The 14,734-nt window shown below is 36.9% G+C and overlaps 1 protein-coding gene across 11 annotated transcripts in view; it reads right to left on the reverse strand.

Moving 5' to 3' along the window:
* ADD1 (adducin 1) overlaps positions 1-14,734 on the reverse strand; it is a 58,305-nt gene that overhangs the window by 21,917 nt on the left and 21,654 nt on the right. For all 11 annotated transcript variants that reach the window (XM_030450401.1, XM_030450404.1, XM_030450402.1 and 8 more), the window contains 8 exons: positions 8,541-8,753; positions 7,618-7,780; positions 6,377-6,528; positions 3,786-3,866; positions 2,136-2,285; positions 1,348-1,491; positions 1,107-1,205; positions 600-776 (listed from right to left, as the gene is read on the reverse strand). In XM_030450401.1, coding sequence (XP_030306261.1) covers positions 600-776; positions 1,107-1,205; positions 1,348-1,491; positions 2,136-2,285; positions 3,786-3,866; positions 6,377-6,528; positions 7,618-7,780; positions 8,541-8,735 — 1,161 coding nt within the window. In that variant the 5' untranslated portion in view covers positions 8,736-8,753. The remainder of the gene's footprint in view (positions 1-599; positions 777-1,106; positions 1,206-1,347; positions 1,492-2,135; positions 2,286-3,785; positions 3,867-6,376; positions 6,529-7,617; positions 7,781-8,540; positions 8,754-14,734) is intronic.

Genomic DNA, 14,734 nt, shown 5'->3' on the forward strand with positions numbered 1-14,734 from the left:
CTGATTATTATGGTGGCCATATTTTTTAAAATGTTCATTACCACTGTCTACCATCACCCTTTGAGCCTTGTGAAAGTAAAGGTATCAACTTTCCTGTTAAAACTGGATAGCAAATGTTGGCAGCTGGTCATTAATTACAGATGGCATACTACTGAAACCATTTTATCTGAAGACTTTTATTTATTTGAGCTCTTCTAGTATTTTTACCAAGTCAAATCATGCTAGACACTGCACCTGATCTAGTGTTAACACAACAGACATTGGGAGGGGAAGGGAACAGAGGGGAGGACAGAGACCAAGGTGAAGCAAGCACCACAGTTCTCTAATTTGGAAGTGTCAAATCACACAACAATCCCCTGATCTCATCAGTAGCTACCAAGTTATACATAAAGAAGTGAACTGCTGTCTGCACAAAGGACACGTGAAGCATTCTGTGACACTTTTCATGTTGCTTCCCCTCCTCTGAGGTGCCTTAATGCAAGCTGTATAAACTATCTCAACTACACGCAGCCTGTTCTTCACTCATGTCCCTTTTTGCAGCTTTTCAAGTATTTTCTACATTAACATATAAAATAATTAGACAAAAAATCCTGTCTTACCAGATTATCAAGCATTCGCATAAGAGCTTCAAATTCCTGTTCACCAATCTGCCACTTGGGATGGGACACAGTACCCTCACCTGATGGAGACTCAGGAGAACGAGACTTGGCTTTATACTTTCCAGGATCTAAGAGCACTAAATTGTCAGGTCCTCCTGCACTGGCCAGGGTACGTACCTTAAAAACAATAAAGTTATATCTTAGCTTCTTGGAGAGAAATGACAAAAAAAAAAATAATCTAATTTTAAAGATAGATAAATTCACAAACTTGTATAAGCATTATCTTATATGCGCTGAAAATATATGTTATAAAAGGCAGTATATATCAAAACAGTGGTTCCATTACAATATCTGAATATTGCTGGTTAAACCCATGTTTTGGATGTCCACATAACAACCATTTCACAACCACCATTCTTGTTTAGATCAAGAGTTCAACCAGTAGAGTACACAACAGCACTTTAATATAGCAGACTATATTAATATATAACATACTAAAATTCTTACTTGAATCTCACAGGCAAGAACTAGATTATGAATATAGTAGAAAGCCTCCTCAACGGTCTCTCCAACAGATACTAAGCCATGATTTCTGAGAATAAGGACCTAGAGAGATATTGCAAAGAAAGTTAACAGCAGTAAGGTAAGTCTTTTCTCTTGATTAAAGAACATACACCCTGCATGCCCCCACATACACTTTTCTTTAATTCTAGATAAAAATAGCAATATAAAATATAAAAATACTGACCTTGCTTTTGGGTCCCAAATTTTTCTGAATAACAACCTTTTCTTCATCATCCACTAAAATACCATGGTAGTCATGATAAGCTACTTCCCCTAGAGAAAGTGCTTCAGGTGAAATTGGCAAGAGACCACACTTCATTGCAGAAACCTGAGAAATATAAAATTACTAATTTAATTTCTAGTATTGGGAAAAAATTGAAAAATATTACAATTATGAAAATATAACAATTATGAATTATGGATTAATCCTTTATTCCTTTCACGCCATTCAGTGATTTTTCATTTTTCCCCTCAGAAACCAGTAGAAACTTAGTGATGAACTCCGACAAAGGTAGTTTCATAGCACTGCAGGTGAAGTCAAGGAATGTTTTCAAAGACTACTCTGTAATTCACAGGTTTAGGAGTCTGATACTTTATTCTTAAAATGGTTGTATCACTGCTGTTAATCAGTAAATAAGAGGTATCGGAAAAGTTTCAAATATTTGAAAAAAAACCTTGGTAAACTGGGCTTTACAAAATCAGGAAAATATGCTAAAGCTCTGTCAAAAGACATGGTCTCTTGTGGTAAAGGACACACAAATAGGAAAAACATGTTTTCTAGTTATTGAGCTCAATTTACTGTTTGCCCACTCATGTAACAACAAAATAAGGAGTATCTGATTGATTCAAACAAACTTAAAGGCTTTGTGCCCTTCAAAAAAGAAGCAAACCTATGTTTCAGGGGAACCCACTTATGTTCCAGTCGGATGGAGTGAGGAACAGGAGAGATGACAAAGCAAGGAGTGTGCTTACCGCTGCCCCTGCTGGCGTATGGATATGAACAATGCATTTCACATCAGGCCGAGCTGCGTAAATTGCAGAGTGCAAAGTAAAACCAGCTTGGTTTACTCCCAAGTTAGTGCTTCCACGATCAACTACATCTCCCTGAATATTGATTTTAACCTGGAAACAAAGAGAATGTCTCATAAATGAATCAAGACTGTAAAAAATCTAATTCAGCATCTACCGCTGAAGCTTTAAAACCATATTTCTTTCAGTGTTTTATTTCAAGAAGTGTCAAAATGTGCATTATAAGGCAGTGGGCAGGGGACCAGGGTGCTGGCTTGAGATTAAGCTAACTGAAGAGGACATCAGGAACTACTGGATTTGACATGAGAAATTGCTGCAGGTAACAGGTAGCGCAAGATGCTGAAAAAAATTACAGACAGCATTGTGACAAATGGCTGCATTTCGGAGAAATCAGCAGAGTTTTAAGAAACTTGCAAACTTTACAGATACCTCCAGAGGAGTATTGGGATCTTTTCAGGAGTAGGTCCTTGAAAGGCTAGCACCTAGGTAACCATACCACTGATAACTATGCAAGGTTGAGATTACCCAGGTAGTGATATTATAAATATCAAATTTTGATATGGATGTAGCAAAACTGGAATAAAACAGAAAAAACAATTATGCTGAGAGATAAGATGAGAGAAAATGGAGTTTCAAGGTGGAGTAGGGATGAACAACCACGGGAGGTATGGACAGAAAGCGGCGATAAAGGGTCAGTTGTGTAAGCATGCTGTTGGTCAGCAAGATCATCTGGATGAGCTATGCACCTTAGCACTGCAGCCTATTTTCTTATTAAATCCTGTTGCTCTTTTCTGTGTGAACATGCTCTCTGCATGCTTATGTTTGGCTACCTTCATGCAATCTTCACTGTCAAAATACTTAAGTTCCTGATAAAAGCAGAAGACCTTAAAAAAACCAAAATATCTTCACAGTATTGCCCTTACCCTCTTCTAAAAACCTTGTAGTAACAAAAGAGAGCTTACAGCTTTTTCCATTAAAAATTTAGAGATGACTAAGGTGTAGTTATGTATGACAGCCAACTTTACAGACAGGTGAGGGGGTGTACTGGGACCATAAGGTGTCAAGAGAGAGACAAATTTGAAATGTTACTATTCTGCACATACTTCCCTCTCTGCTGGAGGTTACTTAACTTACAATGGCCAGGTAGAAAGAATGTGAAAATTAGGGAGTTGTGTCTTCAGCTGCAACTCTAGACCCCAAAACCATAATTTATCTATACTTTCAGCTACTTGCATCATTAAACAATGGCTATTAAGTCTGGCACCTGAAACAATATCTTGAAATTGTAATTGGTTTGCAACATTTATGTCTGAAACACATACAGTTTCCCTGACTCAACAACCAACAGCTTTCAAGGGCATGATATGAACAGCTTTCCAAATGACCTGGCTCCTTCTCACAGCTGCAGGACACCTTGTGGTGAATATGTGCAAACAAACCTCTGATACCTCAGCTGTACCAAAAAAAACCGTGCTCATTAGAACTATTCTGAGCGTGTAACACAGGAAAATATCTAAAACAGAATTTAAACAGTGACAGATACACAGAGAGAGATGATTCAGCTATTCATCTTTCGCATCAATAATTGCTTACCAGACTAGATGCAGTAACTTCACTATAGAGGAGTCCAAAAGGTACAATGAGGAAGTGCTCCTGCTCAGAGTTTACTCTGGCCTACAGATAAAACAAGAGTAAAAGTTACTAAGAATATTTTAAAGCACACAGGAAGACCCGAACCCATGAAAGGTACTTTCACTTCCCGAGTATGTAATATATGTATGCCTATAGCATATGCAATATGACTGTCATGTATGCTAGAACAGATAATCAACCTATAGCACAGTTAAACTGTGTTGAACAAACCCAGAGGGCAGACACATGCCAGAGTCCTTCACATTGGTGCAAAGCTGTACAATCTTAGATCCTGATTCTCTTTAGGAGAATGAGTGTATACTCCAACTGTATCTCTACCCTAATAAATCCAAAGGTATGAAACAGAATTGTGTAAGAACACACGTGAAGTTGGACCACTGACGTCTGTTCGGTGCTGACAAGGGTTTCATCACTGATGCTGGGGCCATGTGAGACATCTGTGAGCAGTACAGCACACTTACAGGTTTTATACCAAGTATCCTTATCTTTTACTTATTTATGTAAGAACAAATATTAAAAGCTACCAAAAGCTACTAAGAACGTTCAAGTATAAGATAAAAGCAGCAAGACTCACAAACCACCTTACTTGAGGATCCAAAAACCAGCTCATGCTCTCAAAGAAAACTAAGGCTTGGTAAATGATATGTACCTTCTGTTAGAATATAATCTCAAATTCTGCCTAACCCTGGAGGCACCCAAGTTTACATTATTGTACTCAACATGAAAGGTCTTGATGCTTTGTAATTCAGCTTCTGCACCAGGACTTCACCAGTCTGAACAATTCCACAAACAGCAGCTGTCATGATTGATAAGGATCCAGAAAAACAAAAATACTCCACCCAGTTCTGATGTGTCCAGATTGGCATACACTCTCATTCTCACAATTCCTTTCTCCACTAACACACAGGCTTATGCCCCTCACAGAAGGCTGTTCTATCTTTTCTCTTACTTAAAAAGTGCACTGGCAGCTTTCAAGTTGAATACAATTAACCTGTAATTAGAGCATCACAAAAAACCTGAAAACATGGAGTTAAACTCCAGATCTACATGAAGTGGCAGGCATTCACCAAATTCCAAACCAGTGTCTTATGACCACACTACTACTTAGTGTATAGGTACACAGAGCAAAGACAAGAGTATTTTGTAAATATAAAAAATATTCTAGATCAGCTTCTGAAGTTAAATTGTATCTGTTAGTTGCCTTTCAGAACACTATTTACTAAAGGACTTTGCAAGAGATGGGTGAACTAAAACTTGTGATTGCCAGTAACAAGCCATTAACCAAAAGTGGTTACTCTCCAGTACCACTTTGCCCTTCAAAACCATCGAAAATACTTTCAGAACCTTTTACTCCAAGTGCTTTGACTGGTGATACCTCAACAGTGTCACCATTACCTAAGATCTTCCTGTAGTTTCCCCCATCAACAGAAAGCAAAGTTGAGGCATCCTATCACACCTACATTGCCCTTCACTCAACCACTTTCCTATGCGTGCAGCTCATTACATTCACTCTTCATTACATTTACCTTTTTACCCACACACAGACATTCCCAGGTCTGAGCTTCACACTAGAGAGCCATCTCCAAGCCTGCTTACCTAGTAATATGTTTACTGCATTAATGTTTCTGTTGCAAAATCAATTTTTCAGTCACGTATGAAAAAGCAGGGGGCAGCACAGAGTTGTTTACAAGAACCATTGTGTTGCACGTGTTCCCTTACTAAAGAACCAAATGATCTAACACACACTGCCATGATCCTATGCCTACCCATATCATTTATCACCTTCATTAGTTCACAAATAACATACCTTGAAATCTCAAAAGGCAGCAACAATAAAATTACTGTATTTCATTCAGGCTGCAACAGGAAGAACCACAAATACATAAAGGACAAACTCTACCATGTAGAAATAAAAACAATTCAGCTCTGTCAGGAAAACAATTGACTGGGTTGCACGCCACAGCTGTGACTTTACTCATGAGACTCATGTTGATCATCCTTCTGGCACATAAAACCTCCTTGGTTTGACCTCCTTGTCATTATTTTGATGGATGCCAGTGATTACTCACTCACAAGGAAAATTGTTGGCACACTGCATTAAGCTAAGTAGTTTGCTCATGTTCAGAAACAGTATGGGTTCTTTTTCAAAAAGGAGGGTACCTTGAATGATAAAATAATCTGAATGACTAAAAAAAACTTATTTCAGTACTTAGCAAGAAAGCTAAGACATCACCTTGCAGAATAATACATAGTTATTTAAGCATTGAAGATACTAAAAGACTGAGTCTTTCAGGAAATCTTGATTTCATGATAAGAACTTTTATGTACACTCTCTTAAGACTCTATTTAGGCTACGGTAGCTGACATCCAGTCCTCAGTCTCGAGACACAATGACAAAATCTCTTATTATGCTGCATTCAATACCACTTCGCTCCTCTTCCAAACAAAGAGAAAATGACAGATGGGGGAGGGAGGCAATTCTCTTGTATGTTAAGACAATTGGTTCAGTTATCTGTTAATTCAATACTCACTGTTATATGATTGTAAATAAGCTGAGACCAGCCAAAGAGATCTGCTAATCTGTAGAAAGCTGCCAATTTACATCGTAACAACTTCTCCCCTTTTTCATAAGCAATGGAATCTGACCCCCTCAAATCATTCACTGGTGTCACCATGCCAAGACCTGAAAAGAACAAGGTGTAAAAATAATCACAAGAAGTGCTGCATTCAACATCAGTTGAAACCTAACAACATGCTATGCTATTATAGTGTTGGGTTTACTAATTTATTTTAACATATTAACCTAAAAAAATGGATAGCTAACTTCATTTACTGTAACGTCATAACTTGTGTTACTCAAATATATCAACAGTCTTGGATAAACTCATTATCTTCAGTAGACTCAGCATTCATTTCCTTCCCTAATACTAGAGCTAAGAAGGTGACTGTACATTCTATAGCAAAATACTACTTTTCTCTATCAAACTAATGACTTCTAACTAACAAACTTCACTGATAAACAGAAAAATGTTAGCCCAAATATTCCAGTTTTTGAGAAATACAATTAGGTATTTCTGAGAAGGGAAATTATACATCTAAAAAGATGCAAACAAGTTCATTTAAATAAAAAATATGAAGTACAAGCTAGAGAGAGGAGGATCATGATAAATAATTTACAAATACTCTATTTTCAGTTCCAGTGCAATTAGAAACATGGTTAAAAGTAACAGCAATAAAGCAGAACCAGTCCATGTGACAGATCTATTTTGGAGCACAGGGAAGTATGCATACAGGCATTTGCAAATTTTTCTTGTTGTTTTCCCTTTTTTTTTTTTTTTTTGCCTGCTGATGTTTCTTGTCTATAGCTTCACTTCACAGAAGAAAGGTGCAAACTGTATTTCAGTTGCAAATATACACTAATTAGTGTTGCATTTTCCTGTAGGCAAACCATGTGGTAAACATTAGCAATATTTAAATCTTTAATTTTTTTTACTAGTGCTGATTATCAGGCTTACTTTTCAAGTAAGACTTCATACTAGAAATATATTTTGAATCAAATTATGCACACAAATCATGTTGCATACCACTGTGGCATTTAGAAAATAATTCATTTTAAGATTGCAAATGTTCCCATGGGCAGAACAGGACAGTATTTGAACTTTGCAGTGCTTTTTTATTTCATTCACATAATTTTCATTTTAAGCCTTTAAAAAACAAAAACAAAAAACCCCCCAACAAAGTATTCATCAATTACAAATTAAGGTGCACTCACTCATGTTTAATGCAGCCATTCCTCCTTGTGGTGCTGCTGGGTACACATTTGGTACATTTGTTGTCATGAAATCTGCAATCTGCTGTAAAGCCAATAAACCTGTTGGGTTCTTCCCCTTCTTAAATTGTTCCTGGATCATAGATTCCAGTTCTTCACAAAAAGCCTAGCAACAAGACATTGCACATTGTAAAGCATGTTCATATGAACTTCAACATTTCATACACAGCTCCTTTTTAGCACTTAGATGGAAACATCCTATACATCATCTGAAAAACAGCTCAGGACAGAATTACTGGGTCCATACTGTTATTTGAAAATGTTCTCTGGAGCTCCAATGAGTCATTTTCCAAATGGTTACTCCAGTTTCTTTCTTTAATTTATACCACACTGATTGAACTTACAGATAGTCAACTTCAATGCAAAATAATGAATTATTAGTAGTTTGGCTCACAAGGAACTGTGAGCCAAGAAGGCATCCAGGAACTCAGGAAGGAAAATAATTTATCATATATTTTTGTGCACCCCTTCAGAAAGATATTTTCTATATCAGAATCGTGAATGAAAAATAGAGCACAAGCCACACCTACCTTGTATAAGCTGCTCTTAGAATTAATTTTAATGTCTTCATGAATACTAAATATATGAAATTAGTGAAAAAATATCTGACCAGGACTAGACAGTATAAAGAAAAAAGTTAATGATTACACAGATAATTCTGAAAGCTCTGTGAGCAGACAATAAAAATTCAACCAGGTAATGCAAGGAAAACTTAGGCTACAATTAGGATTGTTTGGAAGAAAGATCAATCAGGAAAAAAAATCAAATGGATCTAAAATACCACAAAATTCTCCAATTTTAGAGCAATATTAAAACCAGAGATAATAAATTTATCACTTCAAAGATGGAGCATATTCTTTTCTTACTGGGCTTTGCAGAATCATGGAAACTCTCTTCTTCTGCTCCATCATGTTAAAATCCTGGCGAAGGTCAGGTGCCATGTTCCTCTCTCTCAAATAATCCGGATTATTTTCATCAACTCGATCAAAATACCTCTCTTTATGAGGGGCTGTTGTTGGAGGTGGTGAAGTCACCACCCCCACACCAGAATCACCATTCATAGCACAGTTTTTAGGAACCTGTGAAGAGGTGGCAGAGAGAAGGAATAAATAAAACAAGCAGGGAAATAATTAAGAACTTTAAACATGCTTATAGATTGTTTCAGAGTAGCAGTTCAAATCTATCTAAAATTTGCATGGCTTCCCAAACACAGAAACTATGTGCAATTGGACAGCAATATTTTAGACGACACAAAAAGATTTTAAAATACAGGATTGTAGAAGTAGAGTAACATAAATGCAAAGTCAGTATATGCTATGTATGTGCACACAAAACCAATATGGGTGCACCAAGTCCAACTACTTTACTTCCTTAAACTGTCTACACATCTTGACTTTCTGAGATGTGGAAATCCTTCAAAACTTCTCACAGAGAAGTTCAAGACACTTGAGGTCTAAAATCATTTGTCTTGCTTCAATTCATTTACTTTAAAAGTTAAAGCAGACTAAATGAAAAGACTTTTACATAAACTGGAGTTTAAAACAGAAACAGGCCATTACACATGGTTATTAATATGAAGAATCAACCCACCAAAATATGTTCAGATTACAAGCAGATCTCTGGAGACAAACTCAGAAATACTGACTCTGTAACTTGTGGTGCGCTTTTCACATATATATTTGTTTCAGGTTCATTCAAGAGCATGCACATCACTGCATTAGCATGTGGGTTTTGGAATCTGGAAAGCACACATGCTAACACAACCCCCACCTGGGTTCATTTCAGTTTTACATGTTAGAATTATCAACTGCACGTATATACTGGAAAGGCTGAAAACTCACCTGGCATTGCTCATACACACATCCTTCTTTCACTCATAAGAATCTCTTTGTGTAGTATTATTTCCATTTCCTATGCACAGTGGTACAACCTTCATCCCATAATTCTTTAAAAAAACTTTTGTAGCCTTTCATTGACAAGCAACCAGTTCAATAAAGCCAACCCTGCAGCACCTCGAGACAAACCTGTGATTCCTGATCATCTGACACATCAAACTAAAATTTAACTTTGTCAGAAAAAAATTCTTTTCTTCGCATATTGTAAGTGACTAAACAATATGTCGCTAACACAAGCTGTACTTCACTGAATGTAGTAAGAACATTGAACTCTGGTTCAGCAAACTGCAATTATTTACATTATACACAAAGTATGCAAGGTTGAAAACCCTTGCTATCATGACATCTAGCAACTTTACTGAGAAAATGAGCCAAGAAAAACCAGTATGCCTTTTCCTGGGGTAGAGGAAAAGATAAAGAGAATAATTTATCAGAATCTAGCTTCATGTCACTGTAAGGCAAAACAGATTCATTTCAGTAATACTGATTTAGATTTCGGCTTCACACAGTAAGGAAAACTCCAACTTAAACAGCCTATTTCATTACACATCTTCGAGTTTGCAAGGACTAGTAAATCTGCTGATACTATCAAGTAATTGCAATTCTTTTTGCTATGTAGTAAAAGTTCATTTGTATGTTCATTTAAGTAATGATTATTTTTCTACACATTATAAGTAGCAATTTTTAATGTCTATTTGTTTACTATTTTAAGATTTTTCTTAGTGACTAAACTGAATTTTAAGGTGATCAGGAATTAACTTGCATGTTTATTAGTGAAAACCACCTCAGATGTGGATGCACACAGAAAAGGCAAGTTTATATAAATTATTTTGAAATGTTAAAATCATTGCAATGAAGATTATATAATTCAAGATTTCAGAATTAGCAGATCTCATTCTCTTTAATTCTTACATTAGAAAACAAGAATCAAAACTCAACTCCTCTCTAATTTCAGGATGCACAAATCACTGAGCTCAGGCAGTTGAACAGTTCAAGTATCTTCCTTGAGTCTGCAGGAGAGGATACTGCTGTCAAAATCTATGCTAACAAGTAAAGACACTAGAATTTAGATGCTCAGTGATTTCCACCCACTAAGTAGCTAAATAAACACACACAGACACCTCGGCACTGTTTAAAATATTTAATTTTAAACCAATCATCTTAGGCTTTAAAAGCCATGGTTAGGTTTGTTTGATTTTTTTTTAAAGTAAGCACAGACACATCTTTAATATTAAAACTTCTTCTGATGAGTAGCTTTCCTACACCCAGGAAGAAATACAGGGCATAGTGAGATGAAACAATGATTTTATGCACATGGAAAATCTCTTAATGTAGACCTAGGAAGTTTTTAACAAGTGAAGTTATAGCAAAGAAGCCACCCCTCCTTTTGCAGCTTCAGATCCCAAACACATACTCCTATGTTCTCTTCCTTGTTACAACCTCCAGCCTCCACAGTCTGCCATTTCACACCCCAAAAATGCTTTCAAAGGCCCACTATCAATACCTGATGCCACCACAACCAGTTTTTTGTTTAAAAATAGTAGTATGCAGATTCAAACATATGACTTACTGTCCTGCAGTAAGCCCAATCTAAGTCTGGACTTCACCAACTTCTGCTTATCACAAGGAATCAGAGATTTCAGAAACAGCAGAAGTACAACTCCACTAACAAAGACAAACCAAAGCACTCACAGAGCTGAAAACGTGCAGTGCATTCTGTTGAGCGTAGCATCAAATGTGTATTTCCTTCAAAGGAAAGCACGGGAAAACTATCAAGTTCACACTTAACACCACTGCCCCCAGCAGAGAACAGCAGTCTGCTCCTGCCTGCTGGAGCACTCCACAAGTGCAATACTGCATCTTGTGTGTACGTGTTTCTGCAATCTTCTTTAAATAAGAGTGTACACACATTTGCAAAAATAACTTTGCATTTAATTTACACTAATTCTGCCTCACTTTCAGACTACCAAAGTTATTTCCAAGGTAATTACATAATTACTTCTCTGTTTCTTACTCAAGCTGGAAAGCAGCTGGTCCCTGAGCAGCCTGCACAGGCAGCATGCAATGGGATCACGGTGGCTTGCTAAAGTTGAGTAACTCCTTCACCCAAGTGTAAGATGGCATTCAAGAAGGTCCTGGGCAGCTAATACTGCTTCACCACTATGTAGCCACAATAATTTAACGGAAAAGTCAATGTTTAACATTAAGTGATCACTTAATATCTGAAGTTATTTATCAGTTTCATAGCTCAGTTCTGTAGATGGCACCCTCTCCCCCCCCAAGGTCTAATAAGTAACTGTTTTAATATCATGGTAATAATTTACTTTAATGGTTGTCAGCCACTGATGTTAAAGCTATTGATTTTTGAATTAGAAATGGTTTGACAACATTTTGCACAAGCTATTGAAATATATTTATTAGTTCCTCAGAACACCCTTTGGGAGTAAGGCACAATGAACTCTCCAGTAAGAGCTTCAGTATAATGGAGACCAATAAATAAAAAAGAGAATCTGAACAGATAAGATGAACACAGACTGGGGAATGGCAAATAGTTCTATAAACTGGGAAGTCATGCCAAAAATCACAACAGGCTGACCAGACAGTAGAAAAAAGAAAAAATAAGACTGTCTTCACACTCACAACTCTCATCTTTACAGACTGTTCCTTTCCAATGTAGTGTCCTACAGCCTCCAAGTATGATAAGCTGTAATGTCAAAGGACTTTTGCCATGATAAGTGTTTTTATGGGGGAGCCTGTTCTAACACAACTGTCAGAAAAAGCCACACCCTTATCTGAAAAAGCCCTGGCTGGAAAACCTGAGAGCACAGAGCCCTTCTCTCAAGCAGCTACTTTTAAATATGAAGGAACAGTCAGAGTGAACAGGATATATTATGGGGGAGAGGAGGGAATAATAAAATTCTAATCATATCTTATGATTAGGAATTAGAAGCAATTGAAGCTGACTGCAACTGAAGCAAATTAGATCCGTTCTGCTAGTACACATGTACCTATTAATGTGCAAACACTTGTATAGTTTTTAGGAAGAAATTCTTTGTGGGTGATGAGACACACACACACACTGTCCAGGGGGGCTGGGAACGCCTCATGCTTGGATGTGCTCAAGGCCAGGCTGGACAGGGATTTGAGCAACCTGGTCCAGTGGAAGGTGTCCCGGGCCATGGCAGGTGAGTTGGAAATAGATGATCTTTAAACACTTCGAACACTAGAAATTCTTAAAACATATAAAAGGAGAGCCATAAAGCAGCATATTCTATTTTATCACAGGGTGTGGGTATGTGTATGCAAGTAGTATAAAAAAGTTGTTTGTGAAACATTTTGTTTTTCAGTAAAGCAGCTTTGTAATATTTATAGCACATTTACAGATACAGAGTATTCTTTACAAAATAGATTCTGAAATTAGTATTAATATTTTTGGGTTACATTTCTCTTTCAAAATCCCTTTCCTTTCCATCCTCTTCTAACTCAAGATTTGTCACAGGATTCACTTAAGAGGAGCCAGTGTTATAGAGTTTATTTTAAACAAAAGAATATTTTAGAGCAGGGATGACAAATTTGTTCACATTAACATCCAGAAAGAAAAAAAAAATCTCTATTTTTAAACATCTTACATTCCTCGGTATTCAGAGAGTCAGATGATGCATGTATAGTTAAATAAATTTAAGCAGACAAGACACTGGATAGAAATAGGAACCTACAGCAACAGCACATAAAACCTCAAACCCTTAAATCTAAAAAATAATCTAATTTTAAAACACTAAATGCGGATCTGGGCTGGAATCTCCCTGTAGTTAACACATTTAAAAGTTTTAATATTAAACTAATTTCAAACCTAGAAGTTGAGACAGATTTAAGTACTTAGGCCTCTGGTAGTTTATAGGTTCCGTGTTTCTCACCTAAAACATCATCATTAATATAATGGGAACCTTGAGACTATTTAAAATGTCTCACATGTACACTGCCAGGGACCAGCTATCTACATTTCTTAGAGGAAACAAATTTTTGTAATCACTTGCAGGCAGGTTTTGTTTCCTTATTTTTTGCTTCTCCAGACCAGGAGGAGATTTGATTTTACTAAAACTGCAGTCAATGGGATCTGACCTAATCTAGAGACTTGCTGTCACCAAAGGACTCCGCACACCTCTTCACAACATTGCAGCTTTAAGTCTGCAAAGGCCAATTCAGAATAAAACTATACTCTGATAAGCAGGAGAGATTGTGACAAAAAGACAAGAGAACCTGGAAGACATTGCTACCTTTAAAACAGCATATGCAAAAAACCAAAGAACAAAAAAAACACCAAACAAGAAAACACCAAATCACCAAAAAAACAACCAAAAAACCCCCACCCCCAGAACTCTAGAATTACATATATATATATATATATATTTTTTTTTTTTTTAAGTTAGGAAAGTTATCTGATCAAACCCTTACAAAAGCAAGGCACTTCACAGAAAAAACAAAAAAAAACCCCAAAAACCCACCTACACAAAAATCCCCCATACCAAAACCCAAAAACTCTTTCATAGCTTGCAGTTTCTCTGAAGAAAACAATATACAAGCAAAATACCTCTAAGGAACCCCGTGTCAAATTTGCTGAGTACTTCAGGAGAACATTTCCCAACTGCCAATACCATCTCAGTCATAAGCAAGAAAGATTGAGGTTACCCATTTCCAGAGCACAGAGCTTCTGAAACCTACTTTGACAATATAGTAATTTGCTTTGTATCCCACTTCTTCTTACAGGTCTTTCAACAAGTTTTTTCCTCTCACACCAAAACTATGGCACTAAGTCTAACAGAAATAAAAATGCAGTTGACAAGATATTAGTGGGGAAGGGGCAAGGGGGTAGAAAACAAAATAAATTTGTGCAATCAGCTGTCTTTGATGAGTAGAAGCTACCTAAAAGTTTCACCTATGTGAGAAGTCAGGCAGCATGCTGGCAGAGGTAGGGAAGGGAGCTCTATTTTGGATGCAAAAAAAATAGAATAGAGAAAGGAGAAAGTAGTTTTATGGCCCAGGAAAGAGAATCAGAGGGACTGTGGAAAAGCTACAGGCCTGAAATTACTGGATGGGCAAGTCTTGGGTCAAGAGAAGGAAGAGGAAGGGAGAGGGCCAAAGAACACCAGGGTGGTGCAGCACTGCTG

The sequence above is a fragment of the Calypte anna genome, chromosome 4B (assembly GCF_003957555.1).
Source record: "Calypte anna isolate BGI_N300 chromosome 4B, bCalAnn1_v1.p, whole genome shotgun sequence".
NCBI classification, from domain to species: Eukaryota; Metazoa; Chordata; class Aves; order Apodiformes; family Trochilidae; genus Calypte; species Calypte anna.